Source organism: Vipera berus (genome assembly GCF_964194415.1).
Source record: "Vipera berus genome assembly, chromosome: 3".
In the NCBI taxonomy this organism is placed as follows: Eukaryota; Metazoa; Chordata; class Lepidosauria; order Squamata; family Viperidae; genus Vipera; species Vipera berus.
The window spans coordinates 129,175,983-129,198,761 of NC_138204.1; the positions used below are offsets into that span (position 1 = coordinate 129,175,983).

Genomic DNA, 22,779 nt, shown 5'->3' on the forward strand with positions numbered 1-22,779 from the left:
CTATTAAATAAAAACATTTACTATATAAGTTGGTTGACAAAGTTACTTTTAAATAACAGAACAGTCAGGCATATAATTGTTGTAATGTATCATTGTGAGTCAGAAGGAACCAAGATCTATTTTAATGTATTAATATTTGTAGTTTCCCATGAAATATGCTGAAGTAAATTGTTCTGATGGTATTCCTCTGTGAACATTTAATAGGACCTTTCAAGAGATGTCAGCCCTTCAGGACACCTCAGAATAGGAAACCAAAATTCTGAATGCTGATACTACTTTTATTATAAGACTATAGTAACGGAATCTTGCAAATCTAAACATACTTTCCTCTTCCTTGGTTTTATCTTTATGAGAACTAGAGAGGGTTCAGTCTGAGACTTGTATTTTTTTTTAATCTGACCAGTATCTTGTTTGGGGCTCTTCTTCCTGTTCCTCGAGTTATTTTTTCTGCATATTACAGGATATCTTGTAGGTTAAACTATAACAAGCCAAGTTTTATTCCTCAGCTTATTAATCTTTAACTACTTGGCTATGACAGGTATAGTCAACCGCTTCCTGGCAGAAATACTAAGCCCAGGTGTGACAAAAAAACAAACCATAAAGCTTCACTCAAAGACAGCATTGACTATCAGGGCTTTGGACTGTGCTCAGAGGAATATAACAAGATAAAAGTCAGAGCACCAGCACTGGAGCACCCATAGCAAACTATCAAAGGGATGTGTATGGAGATCAGTCATCACTCCTTTTTCTCTTGGCTCGTTAATGAGTTTGACAAAAGATGTTGAAAAATCTGAAAGCTTTTGTTAGTTTGTGTTTGCATAATTAAAAGTGTTAATTTAACATGATTCTTGAGGTTTTGTAAAGTAAGTGTTTTAAAGTTACTACTTTTATTATCCACGGAACTGACATCAAAATGTAAAACTTTATTGAATGAAGGAATCAGCATGGAAAACAGAATAAACGTATCTCCATATTTTAACTGTTAGGACACATAAAAATACAGTTATAGTTTTTGTCTAGAAGTTCTATGAAACACTTAAACATATACATCACAGATAACCCAAAGAACCCTTTTTTATTTTATGACCAATTCTTTTTTTTTTTTTGAAAAATATTAAAGCCTTTGCTTTCAATAGAGTACCAAGATCCATTTTTTGAAACTATAATGCAGTAATTCTGACTTTGTAATAATGCCGCTTGGGGAGGGTGTGTGTGCGAAAGCCCTAATAAGCAGGCATATACATAGAATGAAGGCTATTGCTAAGCACATTGATTTGTGCTTTAGATTGTAAGCCGCCCTGAGTCTTCGGAGAAGGGTGGGATATAAATGGGATTTAAAAAAAAATTCTTAAGCTTGTGCCCTTCTAGCACTGCTCCTATGTGATAATTATGGGGAGACCTCAGTATATTAATTGGCCACTGTATTCTCTAACCATGACCAAAGTTGAAATATCATCCTTGGTTTGTTTGCTGATTTGACAGCATGGTACTGGAGAGGAAGATATAAAACAGGTTTGCATGCCAGAACAAAGAATCATATAGCCTGATACTGGCAGGTATGCAGTTTAGGGGAAGAGCTTGTTCCAAGCAGCAACTGAGACTCATTATTGCTGTAGACATTTGCTTATAGTGAAGAAAATTATGCATTTAAGTAATCACAGCTTACATTTTGGTATTAAAAGATTCATTTAGCATTACTTCTTTCCACTAATGAAAACTCTCACATTTTTACTGAGTACACCTATTACTAAATATATTTACACAGCCAAGCTAACATGTCCCTCCTCGCTTCTTCAATGTAAGGTTTATCTTGAGGATTAATATCTTCTCTCTTGCGGTGTACAAAGCCATGTGTCTGCCCAGGATATATTTTCACTTCAAAGTCAACTTTGCATTCCTTTTTCAACTTCTTTGTTAGCTGAATATACTGTAACAGAAAACTCCCTTTTATTATTGTGTGAAACCATGTTCATCTTATTCATATCCAGAGCCTCCTTATCTTCTCTCATCTCATTGGGAATTTTAAGACACTTACGTCCTCAACCTAGATACTTCCTGTGATATCCTGATCTTTACAGGTACAGTAATTAAATAGAAATTTATTTTATTTATTTATTTATTTATTTGTTTTTATAAACCGCCCTTCTCCCGAGGGACTCGGGGCGGTGTACAGAATAAGGTAGGCATACAGAATGAACAATAGTGAAAAAAACAATAGTAAAATACAAACTGGGACCCCAATTAGAGCTATCAGGCCAGGCCGGACTGCTGGAACAGGTAAGTTTTTAATTCGCGTCGGAAGGTGCGGAGGTCGGGGGCCATCCGGATTTCGGTTGGAAAGCTGTTCCAGAGGGCTGGCGCACCCACTGAGAATGCCCTCCCCCTGGGGGCCACCAGCCGACATTCCTTGAGCGGTGGCACCCTGAGGAGGCCCTCTCTGTGGGAGCGCACAGGACGGTGGGGTGCTGACATTGGCAGAAGGTGCTCCCGTAGGTAGTCCGGACCCATGCCATGTAGGGCTTTGTATGTCATTGTTAGCACCTTGAACTTCACACGGAAGGCAACTGGAAGCCAGTGCAGCGCACGGAGGAGTGGTGTGATATGGGAGTATCGGGAGGCTCCCAAGAGTGTCCGTGCCGCTGCACTTTGCACCAGTTGAAGCTTCCGAGTGGATCTCAAGGGCAGCCCCATGTAGAGAGCGTTACAATAGTCTAGGCGAGAGGTCACAAGAGCATGGGTGACTGTACGTAAGGCATCCAGGTCCAGATAAGGCCGTAATTGGCGAACTAGTCGAACCCGGGAGAAGGCCCCCTTGGTCACAGCTCCTATGTGATCTTCCAGGGAGAGCTGCGAGTCAAGGAGGACACCCAGGTTGCGGGCCCTATCAACAGGGGGTAGTAACTTGTCTCCGATGTTAAGGGATGGGATGTTCTGAGTATCCTGGCTTGCCGGTACGTACAGCCATTCAGTCTTGTCCGGGTTCAGTTGAAGCCTGTTCCTCCCCATCCATTCCCGGACCGCTTTCAGGCAGCGGGACATCACGTCGAGGGCATCACTGATGTTGTTTGGAGTTGAGATGAAAAGCTGGGTGTCATCAGCATACTGATGGTACCCTACTCCAAAGCTGCGAATGATCTCGCCCAGCGGTTTCATGTAGATGTTGAACAGGAGAGGCGAGAGGACCGACCCCTGAGGGACTCCGCAAGCGAGAGGCCTCGGGGTCGACCTCTGTCCCCCTGCCAACACCGACTGCGAGCGACCCTGGAGAAAGGAGGAGAACCAACGCAGAACCGTGCCTCCCACTCCCAGTCCCCTGAGGCGTCGCAGTAAGATACCATGGTCGATGGTATCGAAAGCCGCTGAGAGGTCTAATAAGACTAGGACAGAGGAATGGCCCCTGTCCCGGGCTCTCCAGAGATCATTTATCAGAGCGACCAATGCCATCTCCGTGCTGTAGCCCGGCCTGAAGCCCGATTGGTACGGGTCTAGATAAACTGCTTCATCCAGGATCTGAGGGAGTTGGTGCGCCACCACGCTCTCAACAACCTTCGCAAGGAAGCGAAGATTGGAGACTGGACGAAAGTTATTCAATGAGGATGGGTCCAAGGTGGGCTTCTTGAGGAGAGGTCTCACCACCGCCTCCTTCAAGGCGGTGGGGAAGTGACCCTCACTCAGAGAAGCGGAGATGACCGCCAGGAACCAGCCTCGTGTCCCCTCTCGAGCTGCATATGCCAGCCAGGAAGGGCACGGGTCCAGTAAGCATGTGGAGGAGCTCAACCTCCTCATAATCCTGTCCACTTCCTTAGGAGTCACAGGATCAAATTCCTCCCAGATGACGTCGACAAGACTGTCCATGCCTTGTTCTTCCAGCTCAGCCCAGTTGGAGTCCAGGCCGGTTCGGATCCGAGCAATTTTATCCAGCAGATATTGACCGAATTCCTCGGCTCGACCCTGCAAGGGTTCCTCCCTCACCTCTTGGTTCAGTAGGGAGCGAGTCACCCTGAACAAGGCAGCCGGGTGATTATCTGCGGACGCGATGAGGGTGGAAAAGTAGTTGGATTTTGCCACCCTTATCGCAGCGAGATAAGACCTGGTGAGGATTCTTAATCGCAATCGGTCGGATTCGGATCGACTGGATCTCCAACGGCTCTCTAGGCCCCGTCTCCGACGCTTCATCTCCCGGAGCTCCGCGGTGAACCATGGGGCTCGCTGGGATCTGCGCCGGGTCAGAGGCCGCAAGGGTACAACTCGGTCCAGAGCCTCCGTGGCTGCCTTTTCCCAGGCTTCCACTAAGGCATCCGCCGAGCTGTGAGCAGGGAGTGCATGTGTGTCCCCAAGCGCTGCCTGGAACCTATCAGGATCCATTAGGCGCCTAGGGCGGTACCATCTGGTTGGCACCGCGCACCCACGGCGGGGGGTGGCAAAGGGGAAGTCTAGCCGCACGAGGTGATGATCGGTCCATGACAGGGGCATAACAGTCGTGGCACCCCCACCGATATCATCGCGCCACCGTCCAGACAAGAACACTAAGTCTGGGGTGTGGCCTCTCTCATGAGTCGGTCCAGAAATTATTTGCGACAGGTCCATGGCCGCCATGGAAGCCATGAACTCCCGAGCCAGATCGGACGATCCTCCCAGGGACGGTAGGTTAAAGTCGCCCAAGACCATGAGTCTTGGGAATTCAACCACCAACCCTGAGAGGACATCGAGTAGCTCGGGCAGGGCTGCCGCTGTACGATTAGGTGGTAGGTATGCCAGCAGCAGGCCCAACTGCGCCCCCGGGCCGTATCTCAGTAGGAGAGACTCACACCCGACCATCTGAGGGACGGTGATCTCTCGCGGGCTAAGGGATTCCCTGATGATAACTGCCACTCCCCCGCCCCTCCCATGGGTCCGAGGCTGGTGCAGCACCTGGAAACCTGGCGGGCAGAGGTCAACCAGAGGGACACCACCCTCTTGGCCCAGCCAGGTTTCCGTGATGCAAGCACGGAATTATTATTATTATTATTGCAATTCAGTATTTTGGGATTCAAATTCTATAGGATGAACTATATGTTTTATTTATTTATTTATTCGATTTATATACCACCCTTCTCCCGTAGGACTCAGGGCGGTTCACAAGGTTATTAAAAACAATACAACAGGTTTTGATGATTAACATGGGTATACATGGCCACACAAAGAGTGTGTAGCTAAAGAGCCAAGATGGTGGTCAGAGTCCTAGAAACCAATTATTCTGGTAAAGTATACCAATATAGTTGCATGATTACTTTGTGATATGCCTAGTTAAGCTCAGCCAATCCAAGTTTTGTCCTGTATTAATTTTAAAAATTCTAAATCATAAAAATATGAAAAATCTTGTGATTCATAATGCTATTTTAAGATTTTCACCAGGATTGCAAGAATGGCTTAATTTGCCTTCTCACATTAATCCCAAACTATTATTATTTCTGAATTCACAAAGCAACATTTCCCTCTCATGAAGCAGATTCTCACAGGGTTAGCTCTGAGTCCCAAAACAACCTAAATCTTTTAGAAGAACAATCTTTCTTTCCAGACCCCTTGTTGAAGAGTGGCTCTTTTAAAAAGGGGGAAATTGCTGGAACATATACAATAATGGTATGTTTTAGGCATGTTTTGTATCACTCAGGTATCTGAAAGAATCATTAACTGCATCCATTCAGAATAGCCTGAACTCCATAAAGGGGAGAATTATAAACCAATTCCCACTGATATATTTGATTGTTATACTATTTGTACATATGTGATTCTAAATTCACTATCCAGAACAATATCTTACCTGGTCAAGAGGAACGTACTCATCCTTCTCTGCAACAATGAAAAATGTGGGATTTTTCAGGTTGAAATTGTCCTCCATTAACTTGACAGATCCTAAAATATATTTGACAAAAAGCTATATTAAAACTAAATATATTAGTACTGAATGGCATCAAAAAACCCTTTTATATCATACAAACAGTTCAAATTAAGAGATATTATCCGCAAATTAGCCATTTACAGTATTTGTTTCAGTTACTCTTCTGTAGATATAGACTTGAAAAAAAGTTGCCTATATGAAGAGCCCTAAAATATCATAGTAAAAATTGTCCATTAGTCTAGGCCAGCATAATGTCCCTGTCAGAGTAAAAAGTGGGATATGAAAGGACTTGGGATCGATATTCAATTGCTGCTTGCCTTAGAATATGAACATTGACTATGCCAATAATTTTGCGTTTTAAATTAACAGGATTGGGGACATTTCCATACTTACTAATTACAGTGGCTTGTTGCATCTGTGGTAATGTCTTATTTTCATTAGTGATATATTACTAAAATGATGGCTGAATCATCCAAAAACACCCAAAATTTCTAATATGGAAATGGTTATTTATATTCCCTAAAAGATTTTTCAGAGAACCATATCCAAACTATTTGTATCACCTATTTTTTCTATTACAGTAATGGCCCAAATTGTGGAAACCTTTTGGAAAAAGTGTATTTTTGAGGTTTGATGGCTAATAACACCACTTTTTTTGGAGTAGTACCATAAAATTATATATCAATGGAAAGATAATTTAATCAAGAATGTAATGCAACAAAGTTGTTCAATTATCTGTACTGTGTTCTATGAAAAGTTATAGCCAAATAACCAGAAAAAGGAAGCACAACTTGCTTAGGTTGATATCAGGTAGCTTTCCTTCATCTGATTGTAGCCAATGAGCATGAGTTGTTTAGAGAGCCAATCAGGTGTCATCTTGTTTTGGCAATGAGCTAATCAGATCACAGTAGGATTCAGTTATTGTATTGAAGCTGGGTTTTTTGTGTCCTTTCATTTAGTGAGCTTGTAAAACATAATAAAATTAAAGTAATGGTGCAAAGAGTTGACTGATTGCCCAGAAAGCGATAAAAAATAGTGAACAAGGCTATAGTTATAAAGAAATTAGAAGAAAAAATGGTGGAAACTTAACCAAAAGTGGCATTTCTACTGTTACCTTTTCCAAAAAGGTTTCCACAATTTTGGCCACTACTTTATCTCTCTCTTGAAAATGATAATCTACACAGCTTCCATTGCATTAAACACATACCATAGAGGGACACGCCTGCAGTAAATATACAATAGTTCAACATCAGATGATGTACAGCAGATCCACCCCAACAGAAGCCAATGACGCCTATCCTTGACACATAACATTCTTCCTTCAAATATCTCAAGACTACATCAATTTCCCTAAAGTACAAAAAGTAAGTCAGCAAAGAAATCAACCAGAAAAATAGTAATCTTGAGAGGGGGAAAACACATTAACATGAATTAGCATAATACAAGACAATACAAGAATTTGTTGTTGTTGTTGTTAGTTGCGAAGTCGTGTCCGACCCATCGCGACCCTATGGACAATGTTCCTCCAGGCTTTCCTGTCCTCTACCATCTTCTGGAGTCCATTTAAGCTCACGCCTACTGCTTCAGTGACTCCATCCAGCCACCTCATTCTCTGTCGTCCCCTTCTTCTATTGCCCTCAATCTTTCCCAGCATTAGGCTCTTCTCCAGTGAGTCCTTCCTCCTCATTAGGTGGCCAAAGTATTTGAGTTTTAGCTTCAGGATCTGGCCTTCTAAAGAGCAGTCAGGGTTGATCTCCTCTAGGACTGACCGGTTTGATCGCCTTGCAGTCCAAGGGACTCGCAGGAGTCTTCTCCAGCACCAGAGTTCAAAGGCCTCAATTCTTTTGCGCTCAGCCTTTCTTATGGTCCAACTTTCACTGCCATACATTGCAACTGGGAAGACCATAGCCTTGACTATACGCACTTTTGTTGACAGGGTGATGTCTCTGCTTTTTAGTGTGCTGTCTAGATTTGCCATGGCTTTCCTCCCGAGGAGCAAGCGTCTTTTAATTTCTTGACTACAGTCCCCATCTGCAGTGATCTTGGAGCCCAGGAAAATAAAATCTGTCACTACCTCCATTTCTTCCCCATCTATTTGCCAGGAATTGAGAGGGCCGGATGCCATGATCTTGGTTTTCTTAATGTTTAGTTTCAACCCAACTTTTGCACTCTCCTTCTTCACTCGCAACAAGAGACTCTTCAGTTCCTCTTCACTTTCTGTCATTAGAGTGGTATCATCTGCATATCTTAGGTTGTTGATATTTCTTCCAGCAATCTTAATTCCAACTTTTGATTCATCTAGCCCTGCCTTTCTCATGATGTGCTCTGCATATAAGTTAAATAGGCAAGGCGACAGTATACAGCCTTGCCGGACTCCTTTCCCAATTTGGAACCAATCAGTGGTTCCGTGTCCAGTTCTCACTGTTGCTTCTTGGCCCGCATATAGGTTTCTCAAGAGACAAATAAGATGTTCTGGTACTCCCATCTCTTTAAGAACTTGCCACAGTTTGTTATGATCCACACAATCAAAGGCTTTAGCATAGTCAATGAAGCAGAAGTAGATGTTTTTCTGGAACTCTCTAGCTTTCTCCATGATCCAGCGTATGTTGGCTATTTGATCTCTAGTTCCTCTGCCTCTTCGAAATCCTGCCTGTACTTCTGGTAGTTCTCGATCCACATACTGCTGGAGTCTAGCTTGTAGGATTTTAAGCATAACTTTACTAGCATGAGAAATGAGTGCAATGGTGCGATAGTTTGAACATTCTTTGGCACTGCCTTTCTTTGGAATTGGAATGTAAACTGATCTTTTCCAATCCTGTGGCCACTGTTGAGTTTTCCAAATTTGCTGGCAAATTGAGTGTAGCACTTTTACTGCATCGTCTTTTAAGATTTTGAATAGCTCAGCTGGAATACTGTCACCTCCACTAGCTTTGTTGTTGCTCAGCTTTTCTAAGGCCCACTTCACTTCACATTCTAGGATGTCTGGCTCGAGGTCAGTGACCACATCATTGTGATTATCTGGGACGTTAAGCTCATTCTTGTATAGTTCTTCTGTGTAATTTTGCCACCTCTTCTTAATCTCTTCTGCCTCTGTTAGGTCCCTGCCATTTTGGTCCTTTATCATGCCCATTTTTGCATTGAACGTTCCCTTCATCTCTCCAATTTTCTTGAAAAGATCTCTGGTCCTCCCTATTCTATTGTTTTCTTCTATTTCTTTGCACTGTTCATTTAAGAAGGCATTCTTATCTCTTCTAGCTATTCTCTGGAATTCTGCATTCAATTGGGCGTATCTTTCTTTTTCTCCCTTGCCTTTTGCTTCCCTCCTTTCCTCAGCTATTTGCAAAGCTTCCTCAGACAGCCATTTTGCTTTCTTGCATTTCTTTTTCTTTGGGATGGTTTTGGTTGCTACCTCTTGTACAATGTTGCGAACCTCTGTCCATAGTTCTTCAGGCACCCTGTCTATCAGATCTAATTCCTTAAATCTATTTGTCACCTCTACTGTATATTCAACGGGGATATGATTTAATTCATACCTGACTGGCCTGGTGCTTTTCCCAACTTTCTTCAGTTTAAGCCTAAACTTTGCAACAAGAAGCTCATGGTCTGAGCCACAGTCAGCTCCTGGTCTTGTTTTTACTGACTGTATAGAGCTTCTCCATCTTTGGCTGCAGAGCATATAGTCAATCTGATTTCTGTGTTGACCGTCTGGTGATGTCCATGTGTAGAGCCGTCTCTTGGGTTGTTGGAAAAGAGTGTTTGCTATGACCATCGTATTCTCTTGACAAAATTCTATCAGCCTGTGCCCTGCTTCATTTTGTACTCCAAGGCCAAACTTGCCTGTTATTCCGGTTATCTTTTGGCTTCCTACTTTAGCATTCCAATCCCCCATGATGATAAAGACATCATTTTTTGGTGTTAGTTCTATAAGGTGCTGTAGGGCTTCATAGAACCGGTCAATTTCATCCTCTTCAGCACCGGTGGTTGGGGCATAGACTTGGACTACTGTGATATTGAATGGTTTGCCTTGGATTCGAACTGAGATCATTCTGTCATTTTGAGGATTGTATCCCAGTATTGCTTTTCCTACTCTTTTATTGACTATGAAGGCTACTCCATTTCTTCTGAGGGATTCTTGCCCGCAGTAGTATACCTGATGGTCATCTGAATTAAATTCACCCATTCCTGTCCATTTTAGTTCGCTGATACCTAAGATGTCGATGTTCAGTCTTGTCATCTCTTGTTTGACCACGTCCAGCTTGCCTTGATTCATGGATCTTACATTCCAGGTTCCTATGGAGAAAAAATCTTTACAGCATCGGACTTTCCTTTCACCACCAGACATATCCACAGCTGAGCGTCCTTTCGGCTTTGGCCCAGTCGCTTCATTCTTTCTGGCGCTACTAGTACTAGCCCTCTGCTCTTCCCCAGTAGCATATTGGACGCCTTCCGACCTGAGGGGCTCATCTTCCAGCGTCATATCGTTTTGCCTTTTGGTACTGTCCATAGGGTTTTCATGGCAAAGATACTGGAGTGGGTTGCCATTTCCTTCTCCAGTGGATCACGTTTTGTCAGAACTCTCTGCTATGACCTGTCCGTCTTGGGTGGCCCTCCACGGCATAGCTCATAGCTTCATTGAATTACGCAAGCCCCTTCGCCACGACAAGGCAGTAATCCATGAAGGGGAATACAAGAATACAGTTAACCAAATATTTATATGGGATTTGGCATTTTTATCTACCTATCGAGATCTTCCCATCATGGATAGCCCGATGTTGTTGCTTGATGGTACTGATGTAAGGTCTTCCAAGCACAATTCTCTTTTACAGTTGATTGATGGGGATTTTACCAATGCTGATGATGTTCGAGTGATACTTCAGCTGTTTTAGGATTTTACCAAATATACCCATTATTACTGGTACTATTTTTGCTTTCTTTTGCCACAGTTATTTTACTTCTATTTTCAGATCTTTATATTTTGTGATTTTCTTCAATTCTTTCTCTCCATTGATGGATTGGTAGAAACGTTTCTGATATAACTGAAATGGGAGATTCTGTCTGTAGTGTGCAGCTTGAGCTTCATATCTGATTTTCTTGACTACAATTGCTATTTGCTGCTTTATTATTTCCCAATGGTCCCTTGAACTTTCTTGTCTTTAGGGACATTTGTTGATAAGCTATTTTTTGGCTTTCTTGTTCTTCTACTTCTTTTATCTGTTCTAGCTTGCTTACATCTGATCTTAGCATGTTGATCTTATTTTCCAACCTGATCTTTCATTTTGGTAATGCAATATTTACCTTTTTTTTGTTGATTTTGCATCCAAGATCTTCAGTTATATTTGCAATTGTGTTATACATCAATGGTTTGTTTCTTGCAATGAGCTGGTTCTTATATTTGATATTACACTATTTGCAGTTTTTAATACTTGTGCCAACTGTTTCTTTGGAACAAGCTTCAATATAGGCAATCTTTTGCAATTGACTGATGGGGATTTTTGTCAGTGCCAATGGTATTTAAGTGATGCTTCAGTTGGTTTTGGTATTATTACATCATCTATAATCTATCTATCCATCCATCCATCTAGCCAGCTAGCTGGTGAGATGAGATGGATTGGCTATGAGGTGGGTTGGGCTGAGAAGGTGACTGGCCCCAAGTCACCCAGCCAGCTTTCATGCCTAAGGGAGGCTTAGAACTCATAGTCTCCTGCTTTCTAGGTCAGCACCTTAACCATTTTTAAACACTATTTTTCAGAACAGTTTGTTGAAACTGACTGGAAAAAGTGTAGAGGATACTGGTAAGATATATTAAAATCTGCAGGATCTGAAGAGGGTGTGTGTGTGTGTGTGTGTGTGTGTGTGTGTTTGATAGAAATGTATTTATTTATTTTGTCACCTATCTCCCCTATATGATGACTAATTGGTTTCAATAATGGGATATATTATTTAGAATCAAGTGGGGTCAGCTGCTTGCCTGCCCCCTATATATCCTACACACACAACCCACACACACACACACACACACACAAACACACACAGAGAGAGAGAGAGAGAGAGGGAGGGAGGGAGGGAGAGAGAGAGAGAGAGAGGGAGAGAGAAGAAAAAGTAAATACCTTTCAAGATAAAAACTTACTTATCTATATTTTTGGGATCTCGTGTTTTTAGCCATTCATTTAATTGAGATATATCATCAGATGGTTTCCAAGGTTCTCCTCCCTTAAAAAAGTCTGGACAAATTGTACTGCACAAAAAATAAATACAAAATAATTGGTTAAAACCTTTCTTATTTAATAGTCAACTATAACACAGATAATTCCCTCCCTTTTACAAAGATTCATTGGGAGAAAGGAACAATAACCTGTCTTAAACAATCAGAGTTCTTAAATGACTAGCAAATAAATAAATAATCAGTGGAACAACCTGCCTCCAGAAGTTGTGAATGCTCCAACACTGGAAGTTTTTAAGAGGAGACTGGACAACTATTTGTCTGAAAAGGTCCCTTCCAGCATCAACAACAACAACAACAACAACAACATCTTCATCATCATCATCATCATCATTATTATTATTATTATTATTATTATTATTATTATTATTATTATTATTATTATTATTATTATTATTATTATTATTATTATTCACCAGGTAAATCAGCTCCAGGTAAATTAATATACAAATTATTGTTATCATGATGTATTTCATACGCTGTGCTGTAATTCTACATATCTTTTCCATTACACATATATAAGCTTGGACATACAAACTCATGCGCTCGTGACCTCCCGTTTAGACTACTGCAACGCTCTCTACATGGGGCTGCCCTTGAGGACCAGTCGGAGGCTTCAGCTGGTGCAGAATGCGGCCGCGCGAGTTGTGATGGGGGTTTCCCGATACTCCCATGTAACACCTCTACTCCGCGAGCTGCATTGGCTCCCGGTTGCCCTCCGGGTGAGATTCAAGGTGCTGGTGATGACCTATAAAGCCCTAAATGGCGAGGGTCCGGGATATCTGAGGGAACACCTGCTGCCGGCATCAAGCTCCCTTCGTCTAGTGTGCTCCCACAGGGAGGGTCTTCTCAAGGTGCCGCCGGTAAAAGATTGCCGGCGGATAACACCCAGGGGGAGGGCCTTCTCAGTGGGTGCGTCTGCCCTCTGGAACCAGCTGCCAGTGGAGCTTAGGACTGCCCCCGACCTCCGTTCATTCCGCCGGGACCTGAAGACCTGGCTCTTCGAGCTCTCTGGCCCAGGCTGAGAATTTTAATTTTAACTGGGGTTTTTATTTGTTCAGGGATTGATATAATTTTTAATTGTTTTTAACTTTTGTATTTTTCGTTTTAATCACCCTGTAAATCACCCTAAGTCCTTCGGGAAAGGGCGGTATATAAATATAATAAATAAATAAATAAATAAATAAATAAATAAACTACATATAAATGAATAAATTAGAAGGCACCTTGATTTAAAAATCACAACTACATAAAGGAAAAAGAATATAATGGAGAAAAAATAAACTTCATTTCTTACATGTATCCATTGGAAGCAACCAAATCAGCAATATATCTAGTATTTGGGAGTTGCCATCCAAATATATCATGAATCACAATTACAGCTGCATCGGTCTGGAAAGAGGGCTTCTTCACATAGGCCTTAATATGCTCAATTGACACTTCTTGTCCAAGTGGTTGATAATCAAACACATCTCCAAGGTCACAAGGACAAAATTTAGGCTTATCTGCCATCTGTAAAATATAAAGGAACATCTGGGAGGCAATTCTTTAGCATGTCTTGTAGATCCTATTCTCTGCAGATGACGGGTGCATGCATATATTCTGTAATTTACAGGTTTAAAAATGGAACTACACATAAGTCCTGAGACAGATCATTACACTAATTTACCAATAACTTAATAGCTACAGTAATATATTTAGGATTAAACATCCAAAGCGTTTGGTTCCGTAGGCCGCAGACGAGCTGGTCTCATAGTCTGTCTTCTAAGTTTGAAAATTTGCATAGGCAAGCGGCCTGCCTCAGGCCTGCGATGAATTCTGAAGCTGATTCACTGGGTTTATTTATTTATTTATTTTATTTTAATTCCATTTATATCCCGCCCTTCTCCGAAGACTCAGGGCGGCTTAAAAGCTTAGCAGTAGCCTTCATTCTATGTATATGCCTGCTTATTAGGGCTTTCACACACCCCCAAGCGTCATTATTACAAAGTCAGCTTAATTGCCCCCAACAATCTGGGTCCTCATTTTACCTACCTCGGAAGGATGGAAGGCTGAGTCAACCTTGAGCCTGGTGGGATGCGAACCTGCACTAATTGCAGGCAGCTGGTGTTACTTAAGGAGGCATTAGCCCACTGCACTCTGGTCGAACTTGAACCTTCAAGCCATTTCAGACATCTTGGGCTGGAAATGTTCGGTTAGCTTCTTTCTGAGGTCTGCGTAGGAGACCAATTCTATCGGTGTCGGAGCGAAGAGGTTCTCGGCCAAATCAAAAGTTGCTGGGCTGCAAAGGCAGAGTAGCGTGGCAGCCTTCAGTCCTTCTTCCGCGATCTGATTTGCCCGGAGGTAGTTTTCTACCTGGGACAAATAGGATGGCCATTCCTCTGGGTGCTTCACGTCGAATTCTCAAAGTCTCCCGACCTTCGGTATTCTGCCTTGCTGGTTCCTGCATTTTCTTCCAAATCCTGCTTCCCAGGCTCAGGGAATGAGTGCGCTGAGCACGAGGTTGCTAGTGTAGCTTGCTAGCCGACCTTGAGAGAGGGGGGGAAATGCCTTTTCCCTCCGGTGTGCACAGCCTTTCCCTCGTAGACTTCAGCTCTTTTTCAGGGAAGCAGTATCCCACCTTTGTCACCAGTGTTGTGTAGCGGGTTCTTGGGCGCAGGAATGAAGACGAGGCAAGTGAGTTCAGGAAAACTCATGTTTATTGCTTGCAGAATCTGAACCGGGGAAATGGCTGCAACTAGCCACAATATATAGTCTAGCCCCTAGGCAGCAGCCAATAGGTTTGAAGCAACCATTGCTGCCTAGGGATAGCCAATAGCAGCACTGGAGACTTGTAGTCTGGGTTGCTGGAGAGCCGTTAGCTGCTCCAGCAACCCGAGCCCAGTACATAACAAGAACTTTATTTCCTTTTAGGGTAAATGTTGTTAAAGATCTTCATTTTTACTATCATTTAGCCTGGGTAAAACTCTCTAAGTAGTTAGACAAAGAATCTTTTATGAGATGATCAGAATAAGAGGGTGTTCTTTATTTCTTAACTTTGTAAACTATCCTTGCTCTTGCCACGTCCCTCCATTCCCATTTATTCTTTAAATGTCTCATGGCTCTCTTTCTGAATCAATTTCATACAAGCCCTACATTCTCAGTCTTTTCCTTCTTCTCCACCCATTCACTTATCCTTTTTGTTTTCAAGTTTGGTTCCTTTTTGATCTGTACAAATCATCTCTCAGTATACTTCTTTGGAATGGTTCACTCACTTTTTCATCAGTCCATATTCCATCTTCATGCATTTAATGCTGACCCACTTTCTTCTTGTTTTATCACATCCACTTCTTCAGCAATCCATTCCTACCATATTCAAAATGCATTTTTCACATGTTGCCTTTTATGATCACAAAGTAGAAAGAAGCAAACTCATATGCTCACCCATTTTAGTGATGACTTACAAAGCCCTACATGGCATGGGTCCGGATTACCTACGGCAACACCTGCGGCCGGCGTCAACTTCCCTCCGTCCAGTGCGCTCCCACAGAGAGGGCCTCCTCAGGGTGCCTCCAATCAAAGAATGTCGATTGGTGGCCCCCAGGGGGAGAGTGTTCTCTGTGGGTGCGCCAGACCTATGGAACCACTTGCCGGTTGAGCTCCGGACGGCCCCCGACCTTCGCTCCTTCTGGCGCGATCTCAAAACCTTCCTTTTTGAACAAGCTGGCCTGGCCTGATGGGATGGGGTTGGGTTTTATAAATCGTTTTTAACTTTTTAATGTGTACTAATTTATTTACGGGCATTGCTGTTTAATTACTTTTTAATTTTTGTATCCTGTTTTTTATTATGTATTGCCCTGTTCACCGCCCTGAGTCCTTCGGGAGAAGGGCGGTATACAAATTAAATAAATAAATAAATAAATAAATAAATAAATAAATAAATAAATAAATAAATAAATAAATAAATAAATAAAATTTTCACTTCTTTTGACAAGCATTCATTCCTTGCAACCATATGCTATCAATTACCTTTCTAGCAGGATTTGCACATTTTAAACATTTCCCCACCTTTAGTAAACGTTCTATTAAGGTTCACAAATTTGACGTCTTGCTCAAATTTTCACTGTTTCTATATATCCCATGATTTTTTCTTTTTATTATCCCTGTCACACGCATTCTTGATCTTTGTAATAGTATCTTTCAAATCCATAGTTCTCACTGTATCACACATTTTATCTAACATTCACTGTAAATGATTTGAAATCTCTCTCCCCCAGTAAAAAGGCTTCATCCATATCCAAATTATTTATACCTGTTGTTAACATATTTCTGATAACTTTATATGGTTATCCATAAATACATTACAATATCAAGGCAATATCACACACCTTAATTTAAATCTCCCTTAAGCATTCAATTTACCTCATACCCTTTACTCACATTCTATATCTTACTGCACTCAGCAGCTGTTTCACTCACCTGTGCAAAACATTCTAGAAATATGCTTCCAACCCACAATCAACTTTCTTTCTCCCTTCCATACATTTGGTTATGATCTCCTAAAGAGCAAATCTACTCTGCACACTTCCTGCCTAGCAGAAATCCATTGCACTTCCCAAATTTGCTTGTTGTTACCTCTCATACCTTTTTGATCAGAATCCTGCCAAATATCTTCCTGGGCAGTCTTAAGAAACTAATTCCCCTGTAGCTTTTCCATATCTTTTTGTTTATCTTTTCTTCAATATGGCAGAAAAAGTAAGGCATCAGCATTTCGGCTACCCTTTTAACCTCTCTCCAGAAAACAATAGAATGGAACATATTTGATTCCAACATACCTAGAATGCTAAATCCAATTTCAGAGGGCTGAAAATGGTTTCTTTAAGGCAGTCTGCTTGCTGCTGGGGAATGCTTGCAGCTTCTTTCCCCGTGCTTGGTGCAGCTCCACTGAAAAGGCAGCAAAAGAATTTGCTTATTACAAAACAGCTCAAAGGTTGACAGGCTGTAACTCAGCCCCCAAACGGGGAGGATTTCAACAGCTCCTCCTGCATGAACTCCAGGCTATCATGCATTATGTGCTTTTATATTTCATGTCCTTTTGAATCACTAGGTTCTTTATTCCTCGGCCCAGCTTTGTGGGAGAAACCACAGTTTTGGGATGTAAAACTTCTGAGTATCCTGAGAAGAGTTTTGATGATGATTTAAGACAGGGCTGAGGCCTTTGGGGAGTTGCTGGGAGGAAATAAGGTTATTGTAGCTCAATGCATGCAACCACTGCATTTGTGGGGTGGTTGCTGTGTTCTTTTTTGTATGGCATGCCACATTGTGTTAATATTAATGAAGTTTATTCAGAAATCTATAGTTTCCCCACTGTCATGCGTGTTAATCACTGAGTAAAAAAAACAGCGGCTTGTGACAACTATGGTCAATATTTTGATGTTGCCAGGTTTTAAAATAATGCTGCAGTCTTATTTTAAATCTGAGCTGTTATACAATCAACTTTTACAGTTATATAATCACTTTTCCTTAATGATTATCCACATGTTAGAACCTAAAGGTTGATTGAACTAATATTGAACTAATCATTTATAACTGTAAAGGTTTTTAAGAAGAGACTGGACAAGCCACTTGTCTGAAATGGTTGGGTTGCCTGATTGAGCAGGAAGTTGGACTAGAAGATCTCCAAGGTACCTTCCAGCTCTATTATTCTGTGGTTCTGATAGAAAGGACCTCTATTTTCTTTACATTTCTTTACATTTTAAAGAAACCAAAATACATAGCATGCATTCTCTGAAAGGAAAATATGCTTATTTTAATTATTTTCCAAAAAAAACCCCTTTCCAAATGCATGGGGATGTCCATACAAGTGGGTAGATGATCACTTGGATACCTGATACACTGGATCCTCAAACCTTATATATATAAATAGATATGAATATTGCTTTGGACATTGCAGCTTCAATGTCTGGGCTCAGTTCAATCTAGCAAAGAATCTGTGGGCCGTTCTTTCCATTCTGGCCTAGAGCTCACAATTTGTGCCTTCATAGCTTGGAAACTAGGTCATGCTAATAATATCTATTCTAGTAGGTTGTCCTCGGTGGCAAAAGATTAACAGGAAGTGGTTTCATTTTGAAAGGATGCATTATTGGTAACAAATCCTTCTTCATAATACCTCCAAATGAAGAGAAGTGGACAGCCACTCCAAAGAAGCCACATTTGATTCCATCCTAAACAAGGATTTAATCTCAAATCCTACATGTGCTGTTCTGTTTAATTCTTACATGTGTTTGCCTTTTGAAATGATTTCTAGAAGCCAAATTTGAGATGTTCTAGTATACAGTGTCTTTTGAATAAAAGTAGCTTTATAAAAACTGGCTGAATAAAATTAGGGAGATTTACTTACAGTATATTATTTTCTATGAAGGAATGAAAAGACAATGAATAAGAATTACTCAGCATGAAGGAATGAAAACTTAATAAGTAAGCAACTATAATTATACCGTACACATTGTTTTTATCATGATTATCTCTGCCTTTTCAGTAAATACTGAGGTAGATCTCTCTCTGTTTCTTTTCTGAAGATAAAGACTAAAGAAGTTCAGTACTTTTGTTTCGGCATTAAAATGGATTTTTTTTAAAAAAAATGAATTTAACATTTTTTTAAGAAGTGTCATAGATTTTAGCAAAGTGACACAATTCATCAATTGAATCTATAATACAAAAGCTAGATAAAACCTATTTCTTTCAGCATGCTACATCAAAAAGTGCACATTTAATGTGTTTTAGTTTATTGGATTTCCAACAAAGTTTGTAAAATGAACTATCTATTTTAGATTAGTCATAAAATAAGTCATTTTCTAAATGCAAAAATTGGTTTGGATCATTCTTCCATGTTAAGCGGCATTGCTCAGCAATTTTGGATAAAGGTTTGTTATAGAAGCAATTTTTACAAACATAATTCTCTTTTCTGCCAGTTGTGGGTTTTTTTTTAATTACGGTAAACATCAGAAAACCTTATATTGTGGTTGGCCAACCTTCTTGATGGTACTTCCAAGGCCAGGGCTTGTGAGCCTGGATGAGGGAGAACAGGTTCGGGCTTGACCAAATGGCAAAACCAAATTGTTTATTTGACCCCTTGGTTCCATCTTTAGTCTTTAATGTGGTTGCACTTCCACATGCAAGACTAATAAACAATCTGGAACCCCTCTTGGACCCCCAGTTCCTAGTCAAAGTGTTCAATTTTTATTTGTCTTTGTTTTCACCTATCTTAATTTCAGTCACCAGTATCTGGCTAAAAGCTTAGTTGACATCTTCAACATAGAGAGAAATGACTATTTTCTCTTCTACTTTTTACAAAAATCAACCCATTTTTGAGTTCATGATCTTCCAGCATACAGAAAACAAACAGTTTGCTCAATATATATCTACTATAGATGCTGTAAGCAAGTGGTTTCTCCTTTGTATAATATACCGTATTTTCTGGCGTATAAGATGACTTTTTAACCCATGAAAATCTTCTCAAAAGTCGGGGGTCATCTTATATGCCCAGTTGTCTTATACGCCGGAAAATAAGGGTACATAAATCAATCAAGTGCCCCCGTTCTTGCAAAGCAACTTCAAGCCTCCTTAGTCCAGTCCCCCCTCCAATGTGACCCTCCCTTCCCACCCCCAAGAGCCTCTAAGCCCCTTCCCCTCCCCCTTGCAAACGCCAGACCCTGGGAGCGGCAGGAAGCCCCTCACCCTCACCCAAGCGGCATCTGAGCATAAGCAGAGCACGCCCTGCTACCCACTATCTCTCCCGGCAGCCCAGACAGTGGTACTTGATGGCCTGGCACCCCTCTCGCCCACAGACCACACAGCAGCCCTCGCCAGCTGGCTTCGGCATGGCCGCCCCAAGCCCGGCTCTCCAGCGTGTCTTCCGGGCCTGCCTGGCCGACCACCTCCCGGGCGGGGCTTGGCTCCAGACGTGGCGGCTGCTCCGTCTGCAAATGCTATCTCAAAGCCGGATCGCGCTCGGCCATGCAGGCTGCTGAAAGGCAGGGACTCGGAGTTCCCGCGGTGGTTGCGGCTTCTGGCGTGCCGTTTGCAGAGTCTGGCCTGGAAGAGCGTGTCGTGTGAATGCAGCTCTTGCATGTATTCCAAAGGGTGGGTGGAAGGAAAAGCCCCTTTGGGCTTCAAAAGGGTGGCTTTGCACCATCTGCATCAGACGGGGCTGAATCGGGCTTGTGTTGCAGCCAGATTTAGCCGGAGGATAAAACATACAAAGAACAGTTGCTGGAATTGGGTATGTCTAGTCAAGGGGTAGGCAACCTTGGTTCTTTTATGGATCGTGGACTTCATCTCCCAGAATTCCTGAGCCAGCCAGGAATTCTGCGAGTTGAAGTCCACATAGCCATGTTCCAATATCTCAGGGGCTGCCCCAAAGAAGAGGGAGTCAAGCTATTCTCCAAAGCACCACAAGGCTGGACAAGAAGCAATGGATGGAAACTAACCAAAGAGAGAAGCAACCTGGAACTAAGGAGAAACTTCCTGACAGTGAGGACCATTAACCAGTGGAACAACCTGCCTCCAGAAGTGGTGAATGCTCCAGCACTGGAAGTTTTTAAGAAGAGACTGGACAGTCATTTATCTGAAATGCTATAGGGTTTCCGGCGTATAAGATGACTTTTTACCCATGAAAATCTTCTCAAAAGTCAGGGGTCATCTTATATGCCCAGTCGTCTTATACGCCAGAAAATACAGTACTTTGAATGGCTGTGAAAAAGAGTAGATGTGGATCATTTAATTTTGGTCACCAATCAAAGCATCTCTTTACTCTGCAAATTTCTTTTGCCTTTCTTATTTTAATCCAAAAAGGAATGCTGATTGGTATACACTCTATAAAGGGCAGGTTTTCAAAAGAGACTTCTTTTTCTGTCTATATTACCAGTGATCTTTTCTTTCAGTGTTACAAACTACCACAGTTATCAACAGAACTGTAGTGTATGCAGCTAAAGCATACACAGGCTGTCAGCACAGCAGGGGGCTGGACAGCTCCAGGCGATAACCGCATTTGGCGGGAAAGCCTGGTTTGAACGAGTTTGACAGCCCCAGGCTATGGCCAGCTCTGGCGGGAAGCCAGGGTTTAAATCTATTGGCCACCTGCACTGGCGGGAAGCCCAGGTTTGAATCCATTGGTTGGTATTCACCTGGGCAGGTATAAAGGTATGCCAGGTAACCCCCTTTCCCCAGCCTTGTTCCTGACCTCAATAAAGAAGTTATCACCCAGCTGAGTGTCCGTCTCTGTGTACGACCATGCTACATTGCACTGGCGACGAAGGTGGGATTCTGCCCTGGACATCGCTAGCCGCGGAGGAAGCCCCATCGGCAGCAGCAACCGAGAAGTGGCAGCACTGGATCAGGACACAGGACGACCCGAGACAGCGAAATGGCACAGCTGGGTCAGTATCCTCTCTTTAACAGTACCCGTCCCAAAGAGTGGGAGGCCTTCGTGGGACAGCTGGAGTGCTACCTCCGGGCGAACAGGGTCAAGGATGACCACCAGAAAGCGGTGAAGTTGCTGTGCAGCTGTGGGATGGAGACCTACCAGCTGGCGGTCGGTCACTGCTCACCGGACGACATCAACACCATCAGCTACAACGAACTGCTGGCCAAGCTGACCGAGCATTTCTGACCGGACACGTCCGAGATCGTGTGGCGGTATTGTTTTGAGAAGCAGGACCAGCGTCTGGGTGAGTCCGCCAAACAGTACATGGCCGCCTTAAGGCAGGTAGCCTGTCTCTGCAATTTTGAAAACCTAGAAATCAGGCTACGGGATCGCATCATCTGCAGCCTGAGGGAGCGGAAACTGCGGCATAAGCTATTCGCCAAACAAAAACTGACCCTGAGAGACGTCCAGGAGGAGTTCCTAGCCTGGGATGCGGCAGAGGAGTCCGATACGAGGGCAAGCGGAACCATCCACCAGCTGAGCGGCTGCAGTGGGGAAGAAGGGTCAGTATCCGAAGTGGACCCCATAAACCGAACCCCTCGGCCCCTCGCCACTAACCGAGACAACCCGAGGGAAGCAAGACCGGCAGCAGCGGATCAGAAGTACCAGGACTGCAGGTGCGGAGCGAACACCCCCCGGACTACCCAGTTCCCTGGTTGCAGTGCGAACCGGCCCCGGTCTACCCAGTACTGTGGCTGCGGGTCCCGGTCTACCCAGCACGGCGGCTGCAGACAACCCCAGTCTACCCAGTGTTCCGGCTGTGGCGCGAATGGCCCCCGGTCTACCCGCTGCACAAGCTGTGGAGGACAGCATCCCCGGTCTACCTGCCATTTCAAATCAGTGAAGTGTCGATCGTGTGGGAAGACTGGGCACATTGCGTCGGTCTGCAGGAGCAAGCAACGGGACAGCCTGCACGAAGTGGAAGCAGAGTTCCAGCCTGCTACAGGTACCGGGGAGCGGTTGCAGAGACTGACGGTCAGCCACACGAAGGGACAGGCGGCTGTTTGCACAATGGGGGGTCCACAGACACTCACCCCGAAAATAAAATTAAGGGTGAAGCTGCAAGGGGTCCCCTGCACGATGGAACTGGACTCGGGGTCGGCCGTGTCAATCGTCTCTGCCAGAACTTTTAAAGCAATTTGCGAGCAGAGCAGCCAGCGGGTCCCCTTGAGGTCATCCAGACTGACCCTCTCTGACTTCCAAAATTCACCGATAAAC

At 43.0% G+C, this 22,779-nt stretch overlaps 1 protein-coding gene across 1 annotated transcript; it reads right to left on the minus strand.

Moving 5' to 3' along the window:
- Positions 1 to 1,747: 1,747 nt before the first annotated feature.
- LOC308664739 (carboxymethylenebutenolidase homolog) lies at positions 1,748 to 13,610 on the minus strand (the record flags this gene model as incomplete). The annotated part of the gene is made up of 5 exons (XM_081322203.1): positions 1,748 to 1,927; positions 5,801 to 5,892; positions 7,086 to 7,228; positions 12,006 to 12,113; positions 13,396 to 13,610. 5 exons carry the CDS (start codon positions 13,608 to 13,610, stop codon positions 1,748 to 1,750), a joined length of 738 nt encoding a protein of 245 aa, XP_081178329.1.
- Positions 13,611 to 22,779: the final 9,169 nt, after the last annotated feature.